The 27,311-nt window shown below is 44.0% G+C and overlaps 1 protein-coding gene and 1 long non-coding RNA gene across 7 annotated transcripts in view; one reads left to right on the top strand and one right to left on the bottom strand.

The window, feature by feature from the left end:
* PCDH15 (protocadherin related 15) overlaps positions 1-7,497 on the top strand; it is an 858,090-nt gene extending 850,593 nt beyond the window's left edge. For both annotated transcript variants that reach the window (XM_090144727.1, XM_031602523.2), the window contains one exon: positions 1,589-7,497. In XM_090144727.1, the coding sequence (XP_090000853.1) occupies positions 1,589-2,140 (552 nt within the window). In that variant the 3' untranslated portion in view covers positions 2,141-7,497. The remainder of the gene's footprint in view (positions 1-1,588) is intronic.
* A 9,849-nt stretch (positions 7,498-17,346) lies between these two features.
* Positions 17,347-27,200, bottom strand: LOC116234757 (uncharacterized). Of its 5 annotated transcripts, none has more exons than XR_016468629.1 (6): positions 27,136-27,200; positions 26,515-26,680; positions 23,404-23,570; positions 22,098-22,190; positions 21,523-21,720; positions 17,347-21,181 (listed from the first exon to the last, which is right to left on the bottom strand). It is a non-coding gene; the product is annotated as an uncharacterized LOC116234757 (long non-coding RNA). The 5 variants fall into 5 exon arrangements; XR_016468632.1 differs by lacking the exon at positions 27,136-27,200 and having other exon boundaries at positions 17,347-19,889; positions 19,995-21,181; positions 26,515-27,104; XR_016468631.1 differs by lacking the exon at positions 27,136-27,200 and having other exon boundaries at positions 17,347-20,307; positions 20,614-21,181; positions 26,515-27,104.
* Between the last annotated feature and the right edge of the window lie 111 nt (positions 27,201-27,311).

The following is a 27,311-nucleotide window of genomic DNA, read 5'->3' as shown; positions in this document are numbered from 1 at the left end:
CCAAAGCTCTGCCAAGAAGTCTCTGTTAGAGAGGACAGAGAAGAACATTAGAATTTTAATGACACTTTGATACTTGGGTATGATACTTGAGCAATAAATTGTGATAGTAACTTTTCAACTTTGGAGTTGAAGTCACTTGAGGTGTGACCTAGATTTATGATTGCTCACTTTCTTGTATTCCCATGTCACAAGCACAAATTCAGGCTGCACACTGTATATTTGCATGCAGATCCCATTTAAACTAGTCCTTTCATCCACTGGCATTTGCCTGTGCAAAGAAAATTATATGTCTTTATCAGAAACAAATTAATACAGCTAGAAGTAGTTTCTACAAAGTATAATTTTTCAAGAGCTCAGGAATTCTCACCCATTTGTACCTGGCATGATTTTCTTTCTCTAAAAACTGGCTTTTCTTATGTGCGTGTGTATGTGTTGATGTGGGAGTCTATCATGATGTTATCTGCTGCCTTAGTGAAACAGCACTGTTTTCATTAGTAATTCAACAGTAGTAGCTTGTTTTAGTGTATTCCCAGGAGACACTGAGAATTAGTAATGGGGTTTTTTCATCACTATTAGTACAAAGTCTCTGCAACATGGAAGTTTTTTGCTTTAGCTCTTTAAAAATATGTTTTATAGAAATCTGAAGTCTCTTTTCTCCACCTTCCATTTAATAGCAAATCATCCCCATTGATTCTTCTAGATTGGAACTGGCACAAAGCCTTACATCAATCTTTCTCCAGCGAGCCAGTTTTGCTAACATTGTGCCTGACAGCTTCCCTTGCGTTGGTCCTGAGATCTTACTGTCCTTTACATGGTGTTGCATATGGAATAGACTCTTTCGATGCTACTTTTGCACTGAATCTGCCATTTAGTAATGCTGTGAAAGAAAACTTCCAAGGCCTTCCCAAGCATTTACCCCTTGGTACACTATTTTATTGAAAGTATCACTTGCCCAGTTTCATTTTCTTAAGTGCCTTCTGATTTCAGTCAGAAAGGGACACTAGTTCAGTTGTTTTTCATATCTCTCTGTAAGACAAACACATTGCTTTGCTGAAATATGACTGGTTTACTGATATACAGAAATCCGCTCTCAAAGCAATGTCTTTGTATTCAGAGTTCTGAAAAGAAGATGCACTTTGACTTAATGGCAACAAAGCTGAATGCATCCTTAGAACTCACCCCTCCACCCTCCTTGAAGTTTTTACACCTTTATACCTTTTATAGCTTATTTTACGCCGTCTCTGTGATGTGATGCTGTTCACAAGTTGAGTTCATTCTTATAATTTTCATAGAATCATAGAATCACAAGGTTGGAAACGATCTGTAAGATCATCTAGTCCAACCATCAAGTTGGACTAGACTTTCAAGTATAAGGAACTGTTTATCAGGCATATACGACAGCGGTATGCAGTGGTAGTCAGAAGAGTTAGAAAGTACCAATGTGCAGTATGAAAGAAGTGGTACAGAAGAGCAAGTCAGAATTTCCCATGAAATGTCTAGATAAAAGATGAGATAGACTGGAAAAAGGACAAAAAGCTGTAAGAAATCATACTGAGATTTAATCACGTTTCCATTTACTGTCTAACAGTGGGCCAGAAAGAAAAGGATCAAGTTGATAGTTGACCCGGAGTATGAGACCAGCTCTACTGGAGAAGACAGCGCTCCTGATTCCAGCCAGAGGAATCGTCTTAATAACCCCAATATTCAAAGCAACGTCAATGGTAACATCTACATTGCACAGAATGGCTCTGTTGTCAGAACCCGTCGTGTTTGCCTTGCTAATAATTTAAAAGTGACATCTCCAGTGAGGCTGGGGAAACAGTTCAAGAAACTGGACAAGCTTGCAGTGACGCACGAGGAGAACGTCCCACTGAACACATTGTCAAAGGGACCGTCTTCTAGTGATAAAGTGAACACAAGACCTTGTAGTGTCTCATTTGCTTCCTCTATAGGGGCTGAAAACATAGTGACGAAGCCAGGGGGCTCCAAAATGAAAAGCACAGAAGAGCAAGAATCTGTTGTTGATAACGAGGACGTAAAAGAGCCCTTGGAGTCTCACAGTGAACACACGCAGTCAGATGAGGAGGAACTCTGGATGGGCCCTTGGAATAACCTTCACATACCAATGACAAAACTGTGATTTTCTTTTTTTTTTTAATTTTAATTTTTACTTCAGTTTATAATAAACTGCACTTTTTATTGTCACTGAAGAAAATGTATGAAATTTGTATCGTGCACATATGTTGTATACTACAAATGACATGCTTTAAAGTTTAAAAACAAAATTTGCACTCACATTTGTACCAATTAATTGTCCTCCCCAACAACTATTTTGACAGGCTCACATTTCACTAAACAGTACTTCATTTAAGTTAATTAGTTTTTTTATCTTGATTTATTGTTTAATAAATGGTAAACTACTAATATATGCACAGCAACATTTGGTTAACTTTTCAGACAGTTCTATACATGCCTAGCTTGTTTTTCCTGTATTGGTACTTGTGGCTATACTGTTTAGATTTGGAAAGTGTCTATTTATGTTCAAGATTTATATCCAGAGCTCTTGATTCTGAGCTCAGAGGAATAAATTAAAAATAAATCCATGAAAGTCAATGGAGCAAATCCTCGGCTGGTTAAATGTGAGTAACAGTACCAAAGTCAATAGCGATACAGCCAGTTTATGCAAGCAGAGAATCTCACTCGACACTGAAGTAGCAAACTTCCATAACAGTGGAATTAGCATTTGTAAGAGTACAGCGTATTTAAGCAGAACTGTGAAACAGTTGATTAAGTACAGTAAAAACTGTAAAGGAGAAGGAAATGTGTAGCAATTAATCTTATTCAGAGCTACCTGTCTGTGATTTACTCATTTTCTTTTGTGAATTAGCTCATTCCAATTTTCTTCTCTAGTCAATTTTTCATCTTTTCATCTCTTCGCACATCAGTTATGTTTTCTTCTTTTTACAGTCTTTTAGCTCCAGTTTTTATGATCCATCAATAATTGTCATCCTATGGCTATATTCCTCTGAAATAAACCAGGATGATACAGGACTCTATGAGACAGAAAGAGGTGTAAAAAGTAATTAATAGGGAGGGGATAGATAGATTTTCAAGCCCAGATAGCTGCTGGGTTAAATGGTACAAACTCCATTCCACTCAAACATAAACCTGCTGTAAGATAAATGGATCGTGGTGAAGGGGATAAAAAGCGAACGTTTTCCAAGGCTAATATGTCTAAATGCAGCTGTGAAGGGCAAAGACTGACAGAAGACACAGAATTGTTTCAGAATCTTTGAAGTATGCATTAGTTGTGAAATGCACTATATAAAATACTGGCAGCTGCTTTTAATTTCTGCTTGTAACTTGAAGCAGTGAATGTGTCATTTTATATCGTCAGCAGGGTGCTGAGAGATACTGTTGTTCCTAACTACCAGTTAATAGCTAAAAAGCATTAGCTATACAGATCAAACTGTTCTTCTCCAATGAGATGTTAGGGAAAAAAAAACAAAAACAAGTGTATATTCACATGAGAAAAGTGTCCTGTTACGTTACACCAACTTCTTCTTCAGGATGAGATCAGACTAGCTGTGAGAACAATACCAATACCTCTTGAAAGATTGGAAGAGTCAACTGATAAATGCGTGCAATTAATGAGGAAAAGACTGGCATCATCCTTCTTTTCCTGCCCATATGGTTAAGTTTTACCTCGAGATCTGGATGACGATCGTTGCTGGTTCTGCTCTGGTAGTAAACGGACTTGTGTTACTGTGATTTTGTTTTGTTTTCCCCTTGCACAGGTTCTCCTACAGGAAACTTCTTTTAGTGTTTGTCTTTAGAAGCTGTTCGCATGTTATGCTAATGTAAATGTGACATTTCTGTCAAATACCTCCTTTTCAACTTGAGGTTTCTGACCAAATATTTTGAGTGACAGTACTTGTTTTTAGGCATGAGAAACGCAACACAGCCTACCATGCGAGAAACAAAAAGACCGGGTATTTCTTTCTCCTAAATCTTTTACCTTGGCATATTTGGACTTGGAACCTAACAAAAAAAAAAATATATCTGTTTGGAGTTTAGCTGGAGTCTGAACATACAGACAAGAATGATGGAAGAAAAAGAATCTATTCTTTGAAATAACTAGTAAAATGTTCTATTTTAATCCTGTTTAAGATATTGTATTTATTTCACTACGCCATTTCTACTGCAAGGTCTGTCAGTTGGCTTTTACTGATTACACTGACACGGTCATGAGGTTTTTAGAGAAATGTCATCTCCTGGCTCCTCTCAGTTTCCTGCCCACCTGTTTTTTTACTGGAGACTCACAGCTCTACCAGCTTTAGTGCTGTGAAGGATTGGCATGCCAAATTCTGATGGTAAGCAGTACAGTGCACACTTACCAAGCACAAAACCTGTTGATAGCTCCTCTTCTGTGTTGTTCAAGTGCTTGTGCCTTTTCCTACAATGCAAAGAGCGTAGGAAATTTTACTGTTTTCAGTAACGGACATGGTTTTAAAACCTGACTTAATTTTAGCTGTACTTGTAATGACTCTCTATGACTTGAATACTGGTAGGAAAGAGAAGGCTTCTAGAAATCTTTCACAAGCATAGAAAAATTAGGAGTGTAGTTCTTTTTTCCAGATTTTTCTTTTATGGGCATACAGTACTGTAAAATACTACAGATCCTAGACTGTAAGCAGTGGGTGCCAGAACTGGGAGCAATAACAATACAGGTGGATAGTGTGAAAAAGATCATTGGTACTTTCCTACGGGAAGTTTTGTATTAGCGTAGCTTTGTTGGATGCAATGAATAGAACAGAATATCTCAGTCTCGTGGTACAATTTACAGCTTTTTAACCAGCAAATTTGCAGAGTTGGTGGTGCAAGGCACAAGCATTTTCCCCTGGGTGGCAGAGCTGCTCAATGGCTGACTGATCAAGGTGATACTCATTGCTCTTGACACTGATTTAATTTGCATGATCCTCCAAGCAGGCACTAACAGTTTTGTGGCTTCCTATGGCTTGTGCTATGTGTTGAATATTTTAAAAGGGTTCAGATGACCAACTTGGCAGCTGTAGAAGGGTAGTGCAGTACCCAATGTGAGGCAGACCAAGGTCTGTCCAGAGAAAAATAGAAACTTCATATATTTTTCTCCTGGTGGAAGGTGAGTAAAACACAAAGAGATGGAAAATTGGTTGGTTGGTTGGTTGGTTGGTTGTTTTAAAACATTGTGAGAACACCAGTAACTTACACAAATCTCAGCTTTGACAGAGAAAAAGCATGGTGGGATCCAGGTATTTTGAGGCAGGCACTACTATGAAGGGCATTCCACAAAGTGTCACACACTCATCGTAACAGGTTGGTATCTAAAGGCATCTCTACCAGTTGAAAGCTGCAGTGGTTCTAGTTTCTTGCAGTAGTTATCTACTGCCTGGTTTTGTGTGATCTCTGGAAAGTTTGCCTCTGAATGTCAGTTTTAACTCAAACTGTTACAAATAAGTATATTTTGCAGCACTTGGATGGTGATGAATGCTTTTTACCTTTAAGACTTAGTTACAGTTGTGCTGCAAATGGGAATAGAAAGCTGAATGCTTTCTCATCAAACCCTACTTTATGCCTATGCACACATACATAGAGCTGGCTAGAAATAAAAATGGCAGCAGCTCCCTCCTGCACACACCTCTATGCTGACCCTTCAAATGGTGACTTTTAATTTAGCACTGACTGCCTCATTGTTTACAGTCTGAGAACTGCTTGCATTTGTTACAAAATATTGATAATACCACATGGTTTGATAAACTCCAGAAAACAAGATGGCAGTTCATCAAATGAATTTTGAAGGCAGCTTCTTCTTGAAAGCCCATTAAATGAGCGCTGAGGAATACTATTTTTTTTTTCTTTATTATTGGAAGAAGAATGTTTCATTAATGTCACTGTTTGGATGCAGAGCACTAAACCTAGGTGATGAAATGATAAAGCTGTCACACAGACCTGAATCAATAGCCTAGCAGTCACATGAGTAGAATCGGGTAATTCACTTCCAACCAAAGCTGTCAAGGTGGTATCAGCCCTGACAGCCGAAAGTTTATCTTTCTGGCACTTCATTGGTCTTTACTGACGCAGGATGAAGCAGCAATGTTCCTTTCCTGAGCCACCTGATACCTTGCAGCATTCCAAAGGGTGTCTGCTCCTCCCTGCATGGTTGCTGTAGAAATATATAGGTGGCCGTGGCATTCAGAAGTTGCTGCCTTTTGCCTGTCATTAAGGAGCCAGCACGTGTTGAGCAGGCATGGGGAGCCAGTGCTGGAGTACATCAGAAGTGGATGCAGGATCCTCGTCTCGTTTGTGTAGAGGACTACAGGAGTTTAATTTATATGACAATAACCTGGCAAAGAGCAGGAGTTTCCAAAGAGTACTTGGGGAATCCAGTGAGGCACTATAGACAGAAACAAGACCCTTGGCATTAGTCAACTTCGTACAGTTGTGCAGGTTTTAAATCAGTCCTTGATTTTGAGGAGGTCCCAGTTCTTCATGTGGAAGAAAAATTACAGCTCTGGACAGGGTGACCCTGCATGGAGTAGATAATAGCTGGCAAGTGATGTGGGCTGTTCTCAAAAATGTGTTTGAGGAAGGGACAGTGTCTGCAAAACAGCTCTTTTGCTGCTTTTGAAAGAGTAAGGACAAGATGCTTGGTTAAAAATGACTTCATTCTCAAGCTCTCCTGAAATGCCCAAAGAATGTAGGGGAATAATCTTTTTAGGAAGTCTCAATTCCCAGAGACTGTCGATGGGGTACTTTGCAAAGATGGATGGAAGGGCAAACAAGGGCTTTTCTCATTGTAGCAGTTATCAGGAACTTTGCAAGAGTCTCTTCCCGAGGAAAATGTTCCTGGCGGCCCTGTAAATGCCACAGAAGTCCTCTCAAATTTTGGAGGAGATGTTGGGAGAGTTTAAGGAGGCTATGAAGCCTTTATATGGTTAATACCACCAAGCTGTGTTGTGTATCAGCATTGCTCCACTGGAGACTTAATGGTTCATCGATGAAATAGATGGTTGGTTCCATGCAGCAGTTAGATGTGCAGTACATGGGTGCATCATCTCTCTGGCTGTTCAAAGATTCTCATTCCTTCTCTTTTGAAGCATATAGCGCCTCCTATTAACTGATGATCACTTAAATATATGTGCTAGCCAGTTTCCAATTCAGAGGGCAGTGAAGTTTGGCACCCTGCAGCCAGGTGGCTCATAGAAGTGCTCTACACAGCGCATCAAACAGCCACCAGTCGTGTAGGTTGAAGCTGATGGTATTTCATTTGGGCAAGGACTATGCCTGACATCTCGTATGTAATTCTTTTGGTAATACGTTACAGTTTGGCAGATTTATGTGCTTCTGCGGAGCCAATGGCAAGGTCTGCACTATGTGGTAAAACCAGTGGCTCCTAGCTGTGCCCTACTGCAGCTTAGCTTTGATCCATTGTGCAGTATTGCACTGTTATTTGACGGGGAGAAAGAAAAGTGACAAAACCATGGTGTTTACCATTCCTCTGGCAAACACTGCTACTCACCAAGGCAGCAGAGTTTAGGGAAACTACTTTGTCACAATTACTTTTAGCATCTGAAGGGAATTTCTTATTTCTTCGACATGAGTGACCAAAGGAAATTATATTAAGGTCATTACTTAATCTGATTAATTTTTCACAGGTAGGCAGATTATTATTTTTTAATGTATTACATTTTAGAAATGAGATTCAGTGTTTCTCTAACAGCATTCACAAATGGCTGTTTTATTCTAACTTGTTATCTCAGAAATACTGGTAAGAAGCTGTGAAAATGGAAAAGGAAAACATGAATTCTAAAAATTTAGAAGATGAAGCAGGGCCTGCTGTGCTTTGCTGCTACAAAAAGCTATCGTAGAATGCGAAAAGGGGTTTAACAAAATGGTAAATGCTGATTAATTACTGCAGTTCAAATCAGAAACACAAGGTGTAAGAATGCAATGAACTACCGAAGATAATACCACTGTCAAACCAAGTAAGAATAGTAAATATTTATGTCTCTCCCATCAGCTTAATTTACTGATACACGCTCTTCCTTTGCAGACTGAAGATGCTGCGTAGCTAGCACTATCAACATGCATGAATAGATTAAGTGTAAGGATGTGAATTCTGAGTAGGTATCAGTGGCCTCTAGGAACAGTGAAAGACTGTCACAATGTAATCAAACACTGATAGGATTAAGTAAGTCCAGTAAGCTAGAAGCACAGTAAGGAACATAAGCAATGCTCCTAGATCTGACATTCAGAAGCTCTGCATGACTCAGCCACTGGCTCCTGCATTTCCTTAAAATCATTAAGCAAGGACGGGAGGGACAGAGAAATACCCAGTCTAGCATGGGGGCCCACAGCCACGCTGGGAAGTGTGCAGCCCCAGCTAATTATCCTGTTTAAATGACAAATTACAGTTGCTTCTATTCTGGACTTGCAACACAGCTCTGCCCTTGTTTGCTTAGTGGGGATTTGCTCTCACTCTGTGCACGTATGAATACGTGGCTGAACACACGTGCACCTACCTGTCCATCCAACCTGCCTTCTCCACCTACAAATGTATAGAAGAGACTATTGCATGCACTAGACCTTCCTGTCAAAACAAGCTACTGACCAAAGAAAGTAGTGTAAATAAAAGAAAGAAAATCTGTTTATAAATTGTAATTTATCTTCAAGGGGGAAAGGGGAGGGAGATACAGAGGAATGATGAAATGCACAGCACTATGCAGTACCATGACTGCCAGACCCTGGCAGGTCACAGAGCATAGTGCTGTGTGCACTATAGGATGGCTTTGCAGCAGCAATAGCTTTGTGGCAGTAGTGGTCATAAAGGCAAATGTAAAAGTCACAGTGATTTCAGCAGCTGCTCTGTGATTATGACGCCACTTTCCAGTCTTCCTAATAATCTCTGTGCCCTCAAGCTTATGGAGATACAGTCAATAAAGGAAAAAAAAGTATGAAAGGAAAACACGACAAAACTTCTGAGATTTAAAAGCAAAGTAACAGGCTATAAGAACAGTGAAACTCCCCATCTGCTCCAACTGCAGCATGCATCACATGGATTTTTTGTGCTTTCCTCCCAGCACCTATTCACATGGTGTGTTGAATGGAAAATCAGATTAGGGTAATATTTGTTTTTTAGGAATTTCGTGGGGGTTGCACAGAGGAATTAATCCTATGCTGTGATATACATCCACCAGAGTGCTCTATCCTTCCTAGGAAATGCTATTATTATTTGGGGACAATAAAATCTAATTAATTGTGTAAGACAGCAGCTGTAATTGCAGTCCTCCTAAGGTACATTTACTTTTCTAACACGTAAGTACGCAACCCTAGTGTTGAGAGTGTCCCTCTCAACTTTTCTTGGAAAAGCTATATTTATATTTAAAAGGACTGGTCAGGCAGCTAGTTTTTGGGGGCTCTTCTAGTCGAACATAGTCCTATGCTGTTGCACAGAGGAAAATCTGTTCCTTAAACTGAAGGGCAAAAACTGAGGCAACAAAAGGTATGGAGATCAAAAATCTTATGATTCTACTAGTAATTTCAAGTGAGATAAGGAATATAATGAATAAGAGAAATGTGTATACTATAAAGTAGTTGGATTATTTTTTTTTCCTTTTTAAGCACAAACATAGACAAAAGTTCAGAGCAAGCTGTTCTGCAGATAGCCCTACTCTTACAAAGATTATTAAATTATAATCTTTAACATTACTGGATTTAGCCCATTAATTTACTGATTTCAAAACCAGAGTTAATGGAATCCTTCTGCTTCCTACACTATTTATTAAGAAATGCTGCAGACTTGATTAGTTTTTTCCCAAAGGAATAAAATAACTTGTTTTGCAGTTTTGCTTAATAGCACTTCTAGAACCTTTCTAGCTGAATCCAGAGAAAGAAGCATTAGATTTGAAATCCAAATATAATACCTTGACTTCCGCAAACCTCTTTCCCTCTTCATGGTGGGACCTCTTGGAGGATTTTCCCAGCCTTGCTGATTCTCCGATTCCTATTTCTAAGCACCAGAATCCCACTATCTCCTTCCCATGGTTCAGTAGACATTTGGCAACTGGGTCTAACAACTGTCATGCACAAATGAAACGTTTTGGAATTGGGATGGATTTTTACTGATGTTATCAGTGACAGGGCAGGCACACCTAATGCCTGTGCAGAACCAATGGTGCCACGATGAAGGGCTGCAGTGTGTTCTGGGGTCAGAAAACAGCAGGTTTTGGTGGACGGCTGCCAAGGGCAGTCACCAGCTCTGCAGGCAGGACCCCGTGGAGGATGTCCCTCTTCAGCAGGAGCAGGATGAAGAAGACAAGCTGCAGCAGGCCTAAGAATAGCAGAAACCTCCTGCACAACAGAAGAAGGTTCACTCAGACCCGGGGGCACATTTGTCTCAGCACTTTCCAACCAGCCACAGCAAACAACCCACGGATCTTTGCCATACAGGGAGCGACCCAATCTGTCATGCTTCTCTACAAGGCTGTCAGAATCCCCACCCAACCTGCTCTCCCCACCCGGACACTAAGAAATACTGAAGCACTTTTATAGCAGATAGTGGTTTACAAATAAACAGACAAGGGGAAATTGTGGGAATACAAGAAAAACTGTTCAGGGCAGAAGCTGCAGAGCAGGATAAACAGAATGAGAATGAAGGACACCTCTAGAATGCTCTGCTGACATGTAAAGGTGGATGGGAAAGTTGTAGGAGCAGATGGGAAACTTAGAAAACTTGTGAAGGTATGTAAGTGATGTGAAAACTTATAATAAACGATTTGGATCGTTCACATCTGAGTCTGTGCATCAGACGCTGCACCACCCCACCTGCTCTCCCACCCAGGACACTAAGAAATACTGAAGCTTTTCACTCCCCAAAAAGTCAAAAGCTGCCTGATTGTCTCTGGACCCCAGAGCAACTCATCACAGCCAAGTCATGAGTGGACATCTCTGTGCTGCCATCTGCTCATCCTAGAGGACAAGGCAAAGCAGGGACATGTGTTGGAGTGTCAGAAGGTTTGGGCACTCAGAACCTCTCCTTCGTCCCCAAACACAGAAGTGGGTCCATATTCTCTGCCGTGGCCCTGAGGTGACCCTTCCCTCCCCAAGGCCACAGCAGGGCTTTCTGTCACAGCCACTGTCTCGTGCATCAGGGAACTGATGTGCTCTTCCCTGCGTGTCACCTTCCTGCTGTTACAAACCGTTTGGTGTGTGAGAAAAGGCCTCGGCCGGCACCGGGACCTCTTCCCCCCCAGTGTGGCCACAGGGATCCGAGGCAGCTGCCCGGCCTCTGCTGGAGCGGGACGGGCACCTCTTGGTGCCAGCCCTGTACAGGTCTGGCCTTCCCGAGCTCCAGCTGGCGGCACAGATGCCTGGGGGCTGCTGGCATCCCAGCTTCCCTCTTCCTCAGGTCTGGACTGTGCTGGGGAATCACTTATGGGGCAGTGCACCTTTTGGTGTTCTCTCTTGCCTTTTGGAGTTTCTTCATCTCTACCTCCACCTCCTCCCTCAGTACCTGGAGAAGGAAAGGGTCAAGAGCCTGCCCTGTGCCTGCTCGCAGGGGGCTTCCCCCATAAACGCGCTGCTCCCCATTCTCTCCCTCCCACCCTCTGTACCTTGCGGATTTTTGCCTTCTCTCTTAATGGCGTCTGCCAGCTCTGCAGACCTCTTCTTACACTGTAGGGCAGTTGGGACGACTTACATGGATGCAGGGTGGGTAAGGGCATTCTCAGCCCGTCCCCAGGGCACGGCAAGGCCAGGCCAGTGAGCCCTGCGGCACCCGGCACCCCAGCTCCATGGTTCAGCAACTCTGCCCTGCGGGATTTCTTCAGGCAGCTCACACACCTCCATCAGCTCCTGCAGCAGCGTGGCTGACTGAGCATTGTCTTCCAGAAGCGATTCTGTGAGAATCCTTCTTTGTTTTTTTGCTCAAAGCTTGCTTCCTGATGTATTTCTTGTGATAAGACTATGACTGATTTATTGAGGAGTCAAGTGATGGGTGCTACCGTGTGACAATCAACATCACTTTGTGGACAATTGTAAGCATCTTCCTCCAGAGCTGCTTGCCTTCGGAAGAGAGTGCTCAGTCAGGATTGTTTACTGGTGGAAGATCTGGCCTGTGACTAAATAACTCCAGCATGGTTTGGGAAAACTGGGGAATGATACCATCGTGTCCTGTGAAAGACAGGATGCAGGTGGGCATCCCTGCTCCCTCTAATCAGCTGGCAGGGCCCAAAATGAATGTGAACAAAGGAGTTTCTGCTGCGATCTCAGAGCCAGAAGCTGCCACTCCAAAGAGAGCTGACTCGACCACTTTGGACTTATAAATATGTTGGTACTACCGCTGAAAAGTGGCCATCATCACTGTGGTCACAGTCATCGTCAACAGAACAATGCTCGACAACACAGCACTACTGAAGATCAATGACAGAACTACAAACCACACTGGATCCATGGTGGTGACTAATTTCCTGTTGCTTTCTATAAAGACTCATTGCTTCTTCTTTCCTATCTTTTTTGTCGCCCTCCTTCCCTTCCCCATTACCCTAATTCGTAATAGTGTCCATCCTCCTCTTCCCCATCTCCCCGATTAAGATTTGTAATGAACTGGTCAGACCAACATTTGAACTGTTGTTTCTTAATCTCATGCCGGGTATACAGATATCAAAGAACCTTCTCTCCCTCCTATAAATTAGAACGAGACAGATTCCCAGGTGTGCTCCTCCGCCATGGCTCAAATGCACACACATCAGCAGGCAGAGTGGTGTGAGGCATGGCTGCGGGCACGGCGAGGCACAGGCGCTCCTGTGGACAGTGCCCTGCCCCAACGCGCCATCGCGCACGGGAGCTCCACTGCTAACCCTTGAAAGTGGGCTTTGAAAGGCTGGATCCTGGCTCTGCCCCTTGCGGTCATTCAGGTGCAATTCTTGCACACGAGCTCCGCTGGGTTCACCCTGCCTTCCCACCAGCTCCTCAGTCACTGCTTCAAGCCGTGACTCAGCATTTCCACTACACTGAGACATGCTGAGCGAAGAGGAATTGTCTTGGCCCACTCACAAATTATCAAATTTATCTTCTTATATATTTTTATGAAAGCATAAAAAACCGCAACAATAAATCTTTTAAGTTATTTATGCTGATTGAAAACAGAGCCACAAATACACCCACAAATTGGTTTCGATTTTTTTAAAATAATTGTAAGCTATTTTCACATTCCTTTATTACAGTGGAAAGCAAGGCTATGTATTTTTTACTGTTCCCAGGAATGTGTTTAGCCAACGTATAGGAGCATCTACGTTTGATAAACAAGCTAACAAAAGAAAACAATTATTCCAGGAAAGTAAAGGTTTTAGCTCTGGAGTAGAAACTTGCATGTAGTCGCAGTAGGTGAAAGCACGGAAATGCCAACCAAGAGTTCTCCGAGAGCTCATTTAGCAGTAGTGGTGGTGTGTCTGAACCTTTCTTTGTTTCTTGCTCAAAGTTTGCTTTCCGAGACATTTCTCATGATAAGACTCTGACTTATCTAGGGGATGAGAGGTGAGTGTTGCTGTGTGGCAGTCGGCATCACTTTGTAAACACATTTACATTTGAAAGCATTTCTTTGGAGCTGTCTGCCTCCGGAAGAGAGTGCTCAGGTATGTTTTCTGGCAGAAGATCTGGCCTGTGACCAAATAACTCCAGCTTGGTATGGGAAAAATGGGGAATGATACCATCGTGTCCTGTGAAAGACAAGATGCAGGTGGGCACCTCCCTGCTCCCTCTGACCTGTGGCAAGGCCCGGGAGATGGGAACAAAGGAGTTTCTGCTGCGATCTCAGAGCCAGAAGCTGCCACTCTAAAGAGTGCTGACTTGACTCCTTGGACTTACTTATAAATAAGTTTGTCTGCCTTTGGAAATAACTGCCGTCTTCGACATCAGCCAAATGACAACCCCTGACGACCCATCGCTACTGAAGTTCAACATCTGAACTAGGAACCACACTGGACCCATGGTGCTGACTACTTCTCTCTTGCTTTCCACAAAGACTCCTTGCTTCTATTTCCTATCATCTCTTTTCTACTGCCCATCTTCCCTTCCCCATATCCCTAAAAGACCAGGATTTGTAATAAGCTGGTTGGGGTAACATTTGACACGTTGTGTTTTAATCTCGCCATCAGGTATAAAAACATTTTAAAAGCCTACTCTTCCTCTTATAAATTGGAGTGAGACACGGGGATGCCGCTGGAAGGACTGAGTGGACAGACTTGAGTACAAATGATACGTTATCATTGCAGGCGATGGGACTGCTCTGTTATCTGTGCTTGTCAACACACTTTTCCAGAGAATTCACTCTCTCCTTCACCTATTTGTAAGGCTTATGTTATCAAGTTTAAAAGTAGAATGGAATATGTAACATGCTGAATGAAAGACACAGAGATAAGATTTTGCCCGCAGCTGCCTGCTGCCCCGTGTCCTAATGCTTCTGATGGAAACCTCTGAGGACCAGCGTACTGTTGGGCTGTGCGTATGCACACTGCCTGGTGCAACAGCATCTGTGTACTGCCGTTCATGCTTTGAACAAACAAAAAATTCCATTGCCCAGGGAATACGGGGAGTTACACAGAAAAACTTCATGTGCAGTTGGGAAAACTCATTACGATTTTGTCAAGATATGTTATCTTCACATAAAAGTCTTTCATGTAAGGAGAACTGAGAAAATAGGCGGGATCTTGGATGCTTTTTGCAGGTTGAAGCCTTACTGAGATGATGGGAACTTGTGTCTGTTACTGAAATCTGTGCGGCCACATGCTGAAAACACTGAGGAGAAGAAGACCAAAAGTGACGTTTCACTTGCCATTCATCAGGGGCAAATAGTTCCTTCTGCCATATATTTCAAAAGCTTCTCTTTGTAGCTCAGTGACAGTAGTAACTAACAGTTTTCCCTCAGCAATTCACACTTGGTTCGGAGGAGTCATTTTTCTCACTGATAGCTTTCCAAATTTCTTACCTATGCCTTTGGAGAAGGGAGTGAGCCTTCAGCTCATTGATCATCAGCCTTGTGAAATAATTTTAAGATTCAAGTGGTAAAATAACTTGGCCTTTGCAAGCCTCTTTCCCTGTTCATGGTCATTTGAATCATTTGGTCTTTTGGACACGTTTGCATTTTCCTACTTGCTTGCATGGAGATATGGGAAGATGTCATTTGGGCTTACAGGGATTAATGAGTTTTCACTGCATTCCTCACTGCAAGTCAGCAAGGCAATCTGCGAGTGGTAGTAACTCACGTGTAAAACGCTGTCATGAGAGTCATGTCAACTGCTCTCAGCATGAGCCAATTTGGGGTACCAGTTTTGTATCTGAAGCCGTTCTGCCTGGCTGGCTAGGTGCTCAGTCCTGCAGTAAGAATTCCAAGTAAGCCTTCCTCAAGTAATTTTTGACCACAGCTACAGTCTGTGGCTGAATCCTAAGAAACTGCAAGTATCAAAGACAACCTGTGCCTCGGAGAACCCACATGATCTGGCAGTTCATCAAGGCAGGACAGCGACCCCAGCTATGCCTGAAGGCATATCATCAGGATGGGAACACCAGCTTCAGACAACCATGGAACAGTTCATTATCTTGTTTCACCTTCTCCTGGTGCTAGAAGTAGTAAGATCAGAGTGACATGTAACCATCTCTCCTTTCAAAGAGACCATCAAGAGCAGTCCTCTCTAAAGCCCTGAATGCCGTGGAGAATTGATTGGTCTGAGTCAAATTAATACAGTCAGAACAAGTATTTCTCCCATGTACTTAGCGATGATAGGATGAGAAAGCCTCAAGTCGTGCCAGGGGAGATTCAGGTTGGACGTTAGGAAATACTTCTTCTCTAAGAGGGTGATCAGGTGCTGGAACGGGCTGCCCAAGGAGGTGGTGGAGTCACCAACCTGGGATGTTCAAGAAACATTTAGATTTTGTACCTAGGGGCATGGATTAGTGGGTAATACTGTGACAGGTGGATGGTGGGACTTCTTGGAGGTCTTATCCAGTCTTGCTGATTCTTTGATTTCTGTTTCTAAGCTCCAGAATCCCACTGTCTCCTTCACATGGATCAATAGATGTTTGTTGATGGGGTCTAATGCCTCTAAAGCACAAATGAGACATTTTGGAATTGGGATGGATTTTTACTGATGTTATCAGTGACAGGGCAGGCACACCTAATGCCTGTGCAGAACCAATGGTGCCATGATGAAGGGCTGCAGTGTGTTCTGGGATCAGAAAACAGCAGGTTTTGGTGGACGGCTGCCAAGGGCTGTCACCAGCTCTGCAGGCAGGACCAAGTGGAGGATGTCCCTCTTCAGCAGGACCAGGATGAAGAAGACAAGCTGCAGCAGGCCCAGGAACAGCAGAAACCTCCTGCGCAACAGAGGAAGGTTCATTCAGAACCAGGGGCACATTTGTCTCAGCACTTTCCAACCAGCCCCAGCAAACAGCCCATGGACCTTTGCCAGGCAGGGAGCGACCCAATCTATCATACACGGCTGCCAAAAACCCCACGCTGTGGGAATACAGGAAAAACTGTCACGAGCAGCAGCTGTGGAGCAGGATAAACAGCATGAGAACAAGGAAACCCCTAGAAGAAAGAACGGCTCACGGCTCCGACTGAGGAAGTGCCCGCGTGAACGGCTGGGGAGTGTTCGCAAACTGCTCTGTTGATATGTAAATGTGGATGGGGAAGTTGTAGGGCAGGATCGGAAAGCTAGAGAACTTGTGAAGGTATGTAAGTGGTGTGAGCACTTGTCATAAACGATTTGGATCGTTCACATCTGAGTCCGTGCATCAGGCGCTGCAAATGGCGCCGACCGCGTGCAGCAAATGAAGCCGAGGCTGAGCGAGCCCGACTGAAGTGCGGAGATTGTTTGGGCCCGAAGGTGAGCAGTCGGGAACTCACTAACGAGAGAGCAACAAGGAAATATTGAAGTATTACCGTTAAAGCCTCAGAATCAGGCTCTATCTACCCCAGCAATTTTTACTTTTCTTAAATAGATCAGCAGGAATGTCCCCGAATTTCCGAAGACTGGGTTCTCTCTTCACGGAGAGCTTTGGGACAAAACCAGCACAGTACTCAGTGAGTTCTTCTTCTATTACTAAAGACAGAACGGCTGCTGAACTTCTACCTGTTTGGCACCAGATAATGGAAGGACTTAAATTCGACAAGGAAGAACTTCTTCCCCGTCGCCCTCCCTCCCACCCCCGCCGCTGCCCCTCAGCCCGGAAAGCAGCCGCAGCCCGGATTCGATCCGCGGCTCCGACCCCGCACCCCGGCCGGGGAGAAGAGAAATGGCGCCTCCCCGCCGCGCTGCCGCCCTCCGCTCCGCCCCCGACGCTCGCCGTCACACAGCCTCCCTCCGCCCCCGCTGCTGCGTCCGTGCAGCCCGCGGCTAACTTGGTTAAAGGGCAGGCCGGAGGCGGAGGAGCTGTGTAAGGAATCCCTACCTTACGAGGCAGTAAAGGAGCTAAGGAAGTCGTTGAGAGGCTATGGAATTCAGTCTGCCTTTACATATAAAGTTTTCATTGCAATTGGTGACAGTTATGTTATGACCTCTCATGACTGGAAAACTCTGTTACGAACGATCCTGTCTCCCATGCAATATATTGTGTTTATGGCTGAATACCGAGAGCAGGCTACCATCCAGGCTATGAACAATTTGAATAACTTAAGTAATATTGGCATGGAGGAACTCATGGGGGAGGGGATCTGGGCAACACCTCAGGCCCAGGCGCAGATGGATAAGCAATGCCTCGAACAAGTTAAGACTTTGGTGTTGCACACCATCCATCAGATTCCTGATACTAATTCATCTAATGCCTCATTTACATCAATTAAGCAGGGGGCTGCCGAGCCCTACATTAAATTGCTTGAGCGTTTATAAAATATGCTAGAGAGACAAGTAGTAAATCAAGCCGCCCAGGATGCTTTGATTAAGCAATTAGCAATAGAAAATACAAATGCAGACTGTCAAAAAGTTTTACAGTCCATAAGGAATGCAGATGCATTCACTACTGGTATGATTGAAGCCTGTCAAGATGAAGGCACAGAAAGTCATAAAATGGCCTTGCAAGCAGGCATGCTGGCAGCCCGACTCGATGCAGGGACAGCTCAAGAAATAAAATGTTACAATTGTACATCATGTACAAAGGGACTGTAAAAAGCCTAAGCAAGCAAATACAAATGCTTGTGCTATTTCAACTTGACCCTGTCCCCTGAGCAGGAGGGGGCTACATTGGGTGAGAGAATGCCAGTCAAAATTCCCTGTTGCTGCATGGCCATGCGGTCTGCGGGGAAATGGGAAGAAGAGCTTGAGTTTTACATTATGTCTCTTACCGTACTCTTCCTTATTTCATTATGCAAATTCATTCATGCACTACGTTGCCTGGTCCTTTAACTGAGGGCAACCATAAGGCTAATCAAGCCACAGTTGCCTTTGCCACCCCTAAATTATTTCATGAGCGTGACTCTCCCATCAATTTTTCCATCAGAATAGGAGAGCCTTACAAAAACAATTCCAACTGACAGTGGATCAAACCCGTAACATTGCTTGTGCCCAGACTGCCAGGCAATTGCCCCTTTCCCTCAAATTGAGACAGATCCTCGTGGCACAGCATCTCTTCAACTGTGGCAGACAGCTGTCACTCATGTTCCCAAATTTGGCCGGCTAAAATATGTACATGTAGCAATAGATACTCATTCTTCTCTTCTTCTACTCTTCTCTTCTACTCATTCTTCTCACTCTTCTTACATACTTGCCACACGCAGTCACGATGCCTGTAAACACTGGTTGTCTGCTTATGCTGTAACGGGGATCCACTATACTGTAAAAACAGGTAATGGACCAGCACATACTTCTAAGGCCACTTGAACTTTCTTCCAAGAATGGAGGGTTAGACATATTACAAGCATTCCACATTCTCCCACTGGACAAGCTAACATTGATTCATCAATCAAACATTAAAATCCATTCTTAATAAACAAAAAAGGGAGAATGTGGGAGACACACCACAAGAAGGACTATGTAAGGCTTTGCTCGTGCTGAACTTTTTGAATCGAGATCATACAGATATAGCTCGTGTGGATCATCATTTTGGAGCCTCCTCAATGCCCAAGGAACTCTGATTCCTGTTACTAAGCTCCAGAATCCCACTATCTCCTTCCCATGGTTGAATAGAATGGGTCTAATTTGTGCTCTCATGCACAAATGAAACATTTTGGAATTGGGATGGATTTTATTGATGTTATCAGTGACAAGGGAGGCACACCTAATGCCTGTGCAGACCCAATGGTGCCATGATGAAGGGCTGCAGTGTGTTCTGGGGTCAGAAAACAGCAGGTTTTGGTGGACGGCTGCCAAGGGCAGTCACCTGCTCTGCAGGCAGGACCCCGTGGAAGATGTCCCTCTTCAGCACAACCAGGATGAAGAAGACAAGCTGCAGCAGGCCTAAGAACAGCAGAAACCTCCTGCGCAACAGAGGAAGGTTCATTCACACCCAGGAGCACATTTGTCTCAGCACTTTCCAATCAGCCCCAGCAAACAGCCCATGGACCTGTGCCATACAGGGAGCAACCCAATCTGTCGTACCTCTCTGCAGGGCTGTCAGAATCCCAACCCCACCTGCTCTCCCCACTCAGGGCACTAAGAAATACTGAAGCCCTGCACAGGCCTGGCCTTCCCAAGCTCCAGCTGGCAGCACAGATGCCTGGGGGCTGCTGGCATCCCAGCTCCCCTCTGCCTCGGGTCTGGACTGTGCTGGGGCCTCAAACACAGGGCAGTGCGCCTTTTGGTGTTCTCTCTTGCCTTTTGGAGGTTCCTCATCTCTACCTCCACCTCCTCCCTCAGTGCCTGGAGAAGGAAAGGGTCCGGTCAAGAGCCTGCCCTGTGCCTGCTCGCAGGGGGCTTCCCCCATAAACGCGCTGCTCTCCATTCTCTCCCTCCCGCCCTCCGTACCTTGCGGATTTTTGCCTTTTCTCTGACAGCATCTGCCAGCTCTGCAGACCTCTTCTTACACTGCAAGGCAATCGGGACCACTTACGTGGATGCAGGGTGGCTAAGGGCATTCTCAGCCTGTCCCCAGGGCACGGCAAGGCCAGGCCAGAGCAGGGCAGCGAGCCCTGCGGCACCCCGGCTCCATGCCCAGCAGCTCTGCCCTGCGGGATTTCTGCAGGCGGCTCACACACCTCCATCAGCTCCTGCACAGCACAGCTGACTGATGTTGTCTTCCACCAGGGATTCCCAGGTGTGCTCCTCCGCCATGGCTCACCTGCACGCACATCAGCAGGCAGAGCAGCGTGAGGCACGGCTGTGGGCACGGCAAGGCACGGCACTCCTGTGGACACTGCCCTGCCCCAACGCGCCATCGCGCACGGGAGCTCACGCGTGCTCCTTTCCAGCTGCGCTTTGGCACCCGGGCGTCCCACGTGCAGCCATGGCCGCTGCCATCAGTGCCACACGGGTACGGCTGCCGGCCCACGGGCACGCTGCCTCAGACCCCACACGGCCATGCTCAGGCACAGCGAGAAGGGAAGGTGAGGCCCGGCACCAGGCTAACCTCAGGACTTCTGCCTACCGCTCGGTGCTCGCAGTCACAGACGGGTTCCAAACGGTCCTCGACCACGCTGTGGGCTGGGAGGGCGCTGGGGGCAACCTCTGCCTTTGGTCTGCTCTCCCAATCTCTCCCACCTCCTCACAGTGCCGTTGCTCAGCACCAACTGCTCTCTCTGCCCAGGGAGCAGCGCTTCTGCTACTCTGCAAGGTGGTTGTGCCACAACACAGGGTTGCTGTGCTCACTGTGACATGTGCCACACTGCCCACGGGGAAGTGGCTGCTGGTGCAGAAATCAAGGAAAAGAGCTCTGGAAGGCCTCAGGTAGGCAGGGATTTCCCGAGAGATAGCCTCACCTCCACTGCTAACCCTTGAAAGTGGGCTTTGAATGGGTGGATCCTGGCTCTGCCCCTTGCAGTCCTTCAGGCGTACCTCTTGCACACGAGCTCCGCTGGGTTCACCCTGCCTTCCCACCAGCTGCTCAGTCACTGCTTCAAGCCGTGACTCAGCATTTCCACTACAACTTCTCAACTTCTTCCGCTTGTGCTGCAACTAACTTTTTTCATCTACTGTCATTCATAACTGAGGTCGTTCTGGAAAAGAAATATTAGTCTCAGTCTTATGATAGTTGCATCTGCCAGGAGATATGAATGTTCTTATCCCTTTGTTTGTTGCACATTGACTCATAGAACATTTGAAGTGCTGTTCTCTGGTACAGACTTAGAAACCCTTGGCACTGGGCTTTTGCTAATATTTTGAAGATAAAATGGGAGTTCAGCTTGTTTGAGTAAAGGCAATTATTCAATCACTTTTAACAAGAATTATGGCAGTTGAGTAATACAGTTTTGTCTTTAAAAAAATTAAGTTCTAATTAGGATGATAACATCTTTTATTTGTCTAAGATTTTAAAGTACTTACAAGGTCACCTACTTACATTTGAATCCTCAATTAATTCTTTTTTTTCAATGCCACCTTGGTAACTTTCACTATATACCACAGCCTCCCATTGTGTACGATTTCACGGTAACAGAGTTTCAATTAAGTAGATGCTCAGGATTTCTTTTGCATCTTCATAAGAAAGGCACGGTAAATACAACTTCGGGTGATAAATTGTCCTTGTTATATGTGCTTTCTAAAAGATAAAAGGAATAGGGCTTGTATTTTCAATCCTTTTTTTTTAATCCCATCATCTGGAATGGACTGGAAACACTGACAATTTTTACAACACACTGTGTCTAAGGTAGGAAGGGAGGCACACAGCCACAAGATACTGAGCTTTCACTGTAGCTGAGCATTACTGAGCAGTACAGCAAACCATGCTGAAACACGCATGGTAGCAGAAACTATAATTTGTTCTTTTGTTGTTCCTCTGGTAGTTTATGTTTCCCTAAGGCTTATGCTGATTAGTGTACCTCCTCTCTTCTTCCCAGCACTCCCCTTCTTTGCTGCCTATACCCCATCCCAAAGCCCATATCTGTACCCATCTCACACTTTCTCTGGACACTCCACCTGTCATCGTTTCCTTTCTCCTGTTCCATATGCACTGCTGTGGAAATGCCAGTATCCAGCCTCTGTTGCTCCATGGCTTCTCCCAGTCGTGGGCTGAAAGTAAAAGTCACTATGGGTTGTCTGTTTTATGTATATGTGCCTTTATTTGCTTTTGTGGCTTCTATCCAGCGGCTCAAAGTCTCCTAACTACCCCTCTATTAAGAAAAATTAATAAGCTACACAGAATTTTGAACTCAGTATAAAACCAGAGATGTAAAGGAGCCAGAACAGCAGTGGAACATGAACATAAATTGATACCTGTTAACGAATTTTATAGATTAACAGCATTTGTGGGCTTAAAAAACCTAAAATGGTCTCTGCATATTCAGCTGCAGAAATGATTTACTCATCTCCCCCCCCCTCCCCTCCACTCACACCCTTCTCTGTCGAATTATTTTTGCCCTATAAAATTGTGGAAGAGTCCCCCTTGTGGTATATGCCTTAAAAGCAACATTTGGAAATACATATGATTTCATCTGGTCTGTTTTTTTTTCCCCTCTAGCCTGCATGTTAAATGTATAGTTATTAGATCAGAAGCACAAGTCATGTTGTGGGTGCTGACTTTCTCTAGCAGAGTTCTGCAAATATCTAAGACGACAGCAATTAAAAACAGTAAGATAGGTAATGCTGCTCTAAATTCACAGCTTGTGAACCGAGGGCTTCATCACAGATTCTGCAAAACATACTGTGAGAGTAGAGGGTAAGAAAGCTGTGAAAGAGACATTTCACAGGATTTTACTCAAGTGTGAAAAGCTGAAGAAGAGAATCAAGTTAGCACGACAGTGCATCTAGAAAGAACAAAGCTGTTGGCTGTGCCTGTCCACACTGATCTTGCCCCTTAGCCTCCTGGGAAGATACAGCATCTCTTCACCTGACCACCTCCACTTTCCTTCCCTTTTACAGTGTTGTTTACTTAAGTGTACAAAAACCTGAGCACTGCATGGGATAGTTTACAGATCCACAAATTATCTTTTAAGTGTTATTAATCTGATAATGTATTTTCTCCCTTACACTTCCACTGTTGGGTGTGTTAACAACTTCATCCACTAATGAGCTGTTCAGGGCAGCTGTGCTTTGTGGGCTGCCCTGTTTCCCTTGCAAGGTAAGGGAGCCTTTGTTTGGCAGTGTATGTGATCTAACTCTGCCAGGTCACTCCATCTGTAGAACAGGTGTGATTGGATCACATTCAACTCCAGACAGCAAAGAGTAGGAAATATAGATTTCATTGCATGTTTTTGAGGCTGAATTAGTGTTAAATCTGTCTTACCTGCAGATAGGAAGTATTCCCCTCTCCTTTGTGAGCTCACACATTTTTCGTCCAATTGCAGCAGCTGTTTCTTCCTTGACCATTTGTTTTCTGTGCATAGCAGTGGATGAAATAACCTAGGGGCTCAATACCCTGCATTCTGCTGCAGCAGCATCTCTGAGCAAAGCCTGTTTGACACCATAGGAGAGGGAAAAAAAAAAACAAAAAAACCGTGAGGCCCAACCTGAACAAGAATTCTGCACTTTTCAGAAGAACAGTTTTTAAAAGGAGTGTCCTTTCCATTAAGCTAAGGGTATTCATCCACTCCAGACACACTGCGGCTGCCTTGTTCCAGTTCGTTACCTATGAGGCTACAGTGGTTGAGGGCTGGGTGAAGTTACTGATCAGCTTACTTAAAGCTGAGACCTGAGGATGGAAGTAAACTAAAATGTGCAGCTTACCTTAAAAACTAAATTGCACAGCCTCTTGTTCTGCAACTGTTTGATTCTGGAAGCAGGTAACCTCACTAAGCTGGTGAGGTTCCCTGGCCAGCACTTTGCATGGGAAAAAACTTTATCTTGGAGCTGGTGCCTGGAGACTGAGCCCAAAGGCAGCTCAGGATCTCATTTGGTGACTGTTTCCAAGCATTACACAACAGAATGGAGACCCCTGACTCCTGTCACTGTGATCCCACTGTCTTTCAAGGGAAGAGAGGAGAACTGCAGTTTTTCTACAGCTGTTTGGGCATTCAGAGTAAAACTGGGGAGACCCAGCCCGTGGAGCTATCTTGAGGTCATCTGCCAGAATTGGTGCCAAAATGCCAGAGAACAGAAGAGTGAGGGGTTATTTTTTTGGTCCAGTTCAGAAGTCTCTTAATGCCCAGAGTCTGAAAGGTGCACAGATTACCCTCCGCATGTGCTGCAGGGTTTTAGTGCAGTCTGAGCAGGGCCCAGAAGATGTCAGCACAAGACAGCAGTACATGAGGCAGCAGCCCTTAAAAACAAGGAGGAGTGGTAGATCCATGCAATAACCAGCCTGGACAATCTCCAGAGATTCTATTGTTGGTTTTGTATTTAGAAATTTGTTTTAATAATCATGTGAACAGTAGTGTAAGCAGTGTCAGAAAAACTAAAATGTGGCAGTAGTTGCAACGCTTGTTTTGGGAGAGAAATTTTTTAGTAAAGATCAGAAATATCTATTCCAGAATGCTAAGTGATTTACAAGACCAAAACCAAAGGCTATTTTCGCATAGTCACAAAAGAAGTCATGGGAAAAACCTCAGTTTTGTCCATAAAAGGAGCGGTCAGATGGTCAAAATAAGTGGGCTCATTCAAAACAAGCAGCGTCTCACTCGTTTTTGCATTGCTCTGAGGTTGTTCCTCTCACTTCCTCTTCCCTGTTGTAAGTTTAACGAGTTTCTCATTTTTACTAGGAAGTCAGAGTCACTTTTTTTAACAAAATAATGCCGTATAAATAAATAAAGCAACTTCTCTTTTGCAAAAGCAGCATATAAAAAAATGAGGCAAATAAACATAGCTGTGATGTGTCAAAGCAATCCACTTGGGACTGACGAAGGCATGCACATTAAGCTTTCCAAACTCTGCAGCTGTACACATTTGAGTGTACAGCTTTTAGTTGCTTTCCCTTACTTAAGGCTTGATCTCTATTCTGGTCTACTGAGAGGTCTGGGCGTAGAACTCATCCAATATGTAGCCTTGTGAAAATTGACATGCATGTGCATGGCAGCTTTGGGCAGGTTTTGCCACTTGTTTCCATAGAAGAATCTCAATCTCAACCATACTTACAAATTAATTATATTTCTTATTTGCAAAGAGTAATAAGACTTTGATAATAAAAATGCTAACTTATTAACTAAAATATAAGGAGTAGGTTTCAGATTATTCCTAATGCTGTGCCCATAACAATCTCAGATTCACCCATTCAAACTGTCACAGCACTTCAGTCGTGGTAGAAAAGATTTAGATTTACCCATGCTGTGGTCTCTTGGCTCCCCTTAACACAGTATATCCACGCTTTGCAGGCTCTCAGAAAAGCAATCTGCCTTTGATGCTGGCTGAGTTGGGCTCTTAAAACTCCCCGCTGATCCACCTCATTTCTCTGGGCCAGCACTTTCCTCTGGGTCACATTCTAACATGACCTGATTTTTGAATATATATTTTTGCCCGTGCTGTCTAAATAAAAACGTATCTCAGGGGAAGCTTCTCAATATAGGACAGCTCAAAAAAAAAAAAAAAAAAAGGACTTTTTTTCTGACAGTTGCAGGATCTGACAACATCAAACAGGTTGTCCGCTAGGCTTCAGTTTGTGCATGTGAGATAGGAGGACAATTGCATTTTGTAAATGAACTAAGTTGTGAGCTTTGCTTCAGGCTCAGTCCTCTGAGATCTTGTATTTGCTTATTTGAAACCTTGAATTAGAAGCTGAATGTAACAGGTGACAAGTACAGTAACTCAACCACATAAAGTGCCTTCTACATACAACTGCCAAATCAGCCATTCTAACTATCTGGCTTTTGAAACCATTCTCTGATAGTGCCTGCTTTACAGTTCAGCTTTACTGTACTGTAAGTCTGACTCCTATATTTTGCTAGTATATTTTCATCATGTGCTGTCAACATTACCACTGACTGACAGGGTAACTAGTAACCATCTTCCTACCCTTTTCTGTACCTGAAGTAACACTAGATGGCAATGATGTACATGGAGAAAGAGAACAGACTCAGCATCAGGTTAGGTAGAGCAGCTGATTGTTATTTACTTAAATAACAATTAATTTCACTCCCTCTTATTAAGAGAATCTTATATTGGCTAAGAAAATGCAGAAAATAAGAAACATTACAATAAGACTGGTGCACAGAGATTTAAATTAAAGACAAAAGGTGTGTAAATGATAACATCCAGGACTGGTTATATTCTAGCAGTGTTCAGAATCAAAGAAATGAAGGAAAGCCGTACTTTAAGAACTGGATACTGATGTCTAATAGTGCAGTGGAAGAGTACACGCACACCCCTTTATATTAATCCATAGTTCAGTTTTAGGCAAAATTTAAAAACGTTTTCCACACACCTCCCCCCCAGTTCAGATGGCTCACATGCCCTTCCCTGGCCTTACCTTAAAATTGTTTATGAGTATTTACTCCCTGAGATCCTTCGGCTTTTCCAGCCCTGTGTATTACTCCTGCCTCTTTCCCTTTCCTAAGAAAGGAATCAGCTTTGGTACACTGACAGCTGGAACTCTCAGCTGGGCTGCTTACTGGGGAGGCCCCTCTTGGCCACTCCTGCTGAAGGATGGTAGTGAAGAAGAGCGATAGCAGAGTCAATTCCACCAAGAACAACAACAGTGGGGATGTTCCTTTCTACAGGAGAGTGCAGTACAAAAGGCTAAAATTCCTCTGTACAAGACCAAAGCAGCTTCAAAAACTTGCATGGCAAGTGGAACCTGACAAATGTTAGTGCCTTCTGCCCTCTTCTTTCTTCTGGTGTGCTACAGTGACCCAGCTTTCATAAACCACAGAGTTTAGCATGCATAACCTCATATAATTTATAAGTTTGTTCTAAGTACAAACAGTGCAATGCACCTCCATCTCCAAGTCTGTTGCCCTGTGTAAGGGTAGGCTAGGCGATAACAGATGCAGTTGCTTTAAACTAGTTTTGGATTACCCAAGAAAGGTAGCAGTCACAATCTGGAAACAAAGAAGGAATCACTTAACTATTTCCAAGAATCAGGACTTACCAAACACTCCAAAGGAATGGGGATCTCTGATTAGAAGTGCTTCTCCTGATGCTGCCAGCCCTGAAATGAGATTTTGGAGAGGTTGTAGTCAGCCCTGGGAGCACAGGTGGAAGCAATACGTCTGTGTGATCCTGGCTTCACCCCTTCACCAGGTGCTCAGGACCTAACAGTTCCCA

The sequence above is a fragment of the Phasianus colchicus genome, chromosome 8 (genome assembly GCF_987193195.1).
Source record: "Phasianus colchicus chromosome 8, bPhaCol1.hap1.1, whole genome shotgun sequence".
Lineage (NCBI taxonomy): Eukaryota > Metazoa > Chordata > Aves > Galliformes > Phasianidae > Phasianus > Phasianus colchicus.
This window is presented reverse-complemented; position numbering and strand designations above follow the sequence as displayed.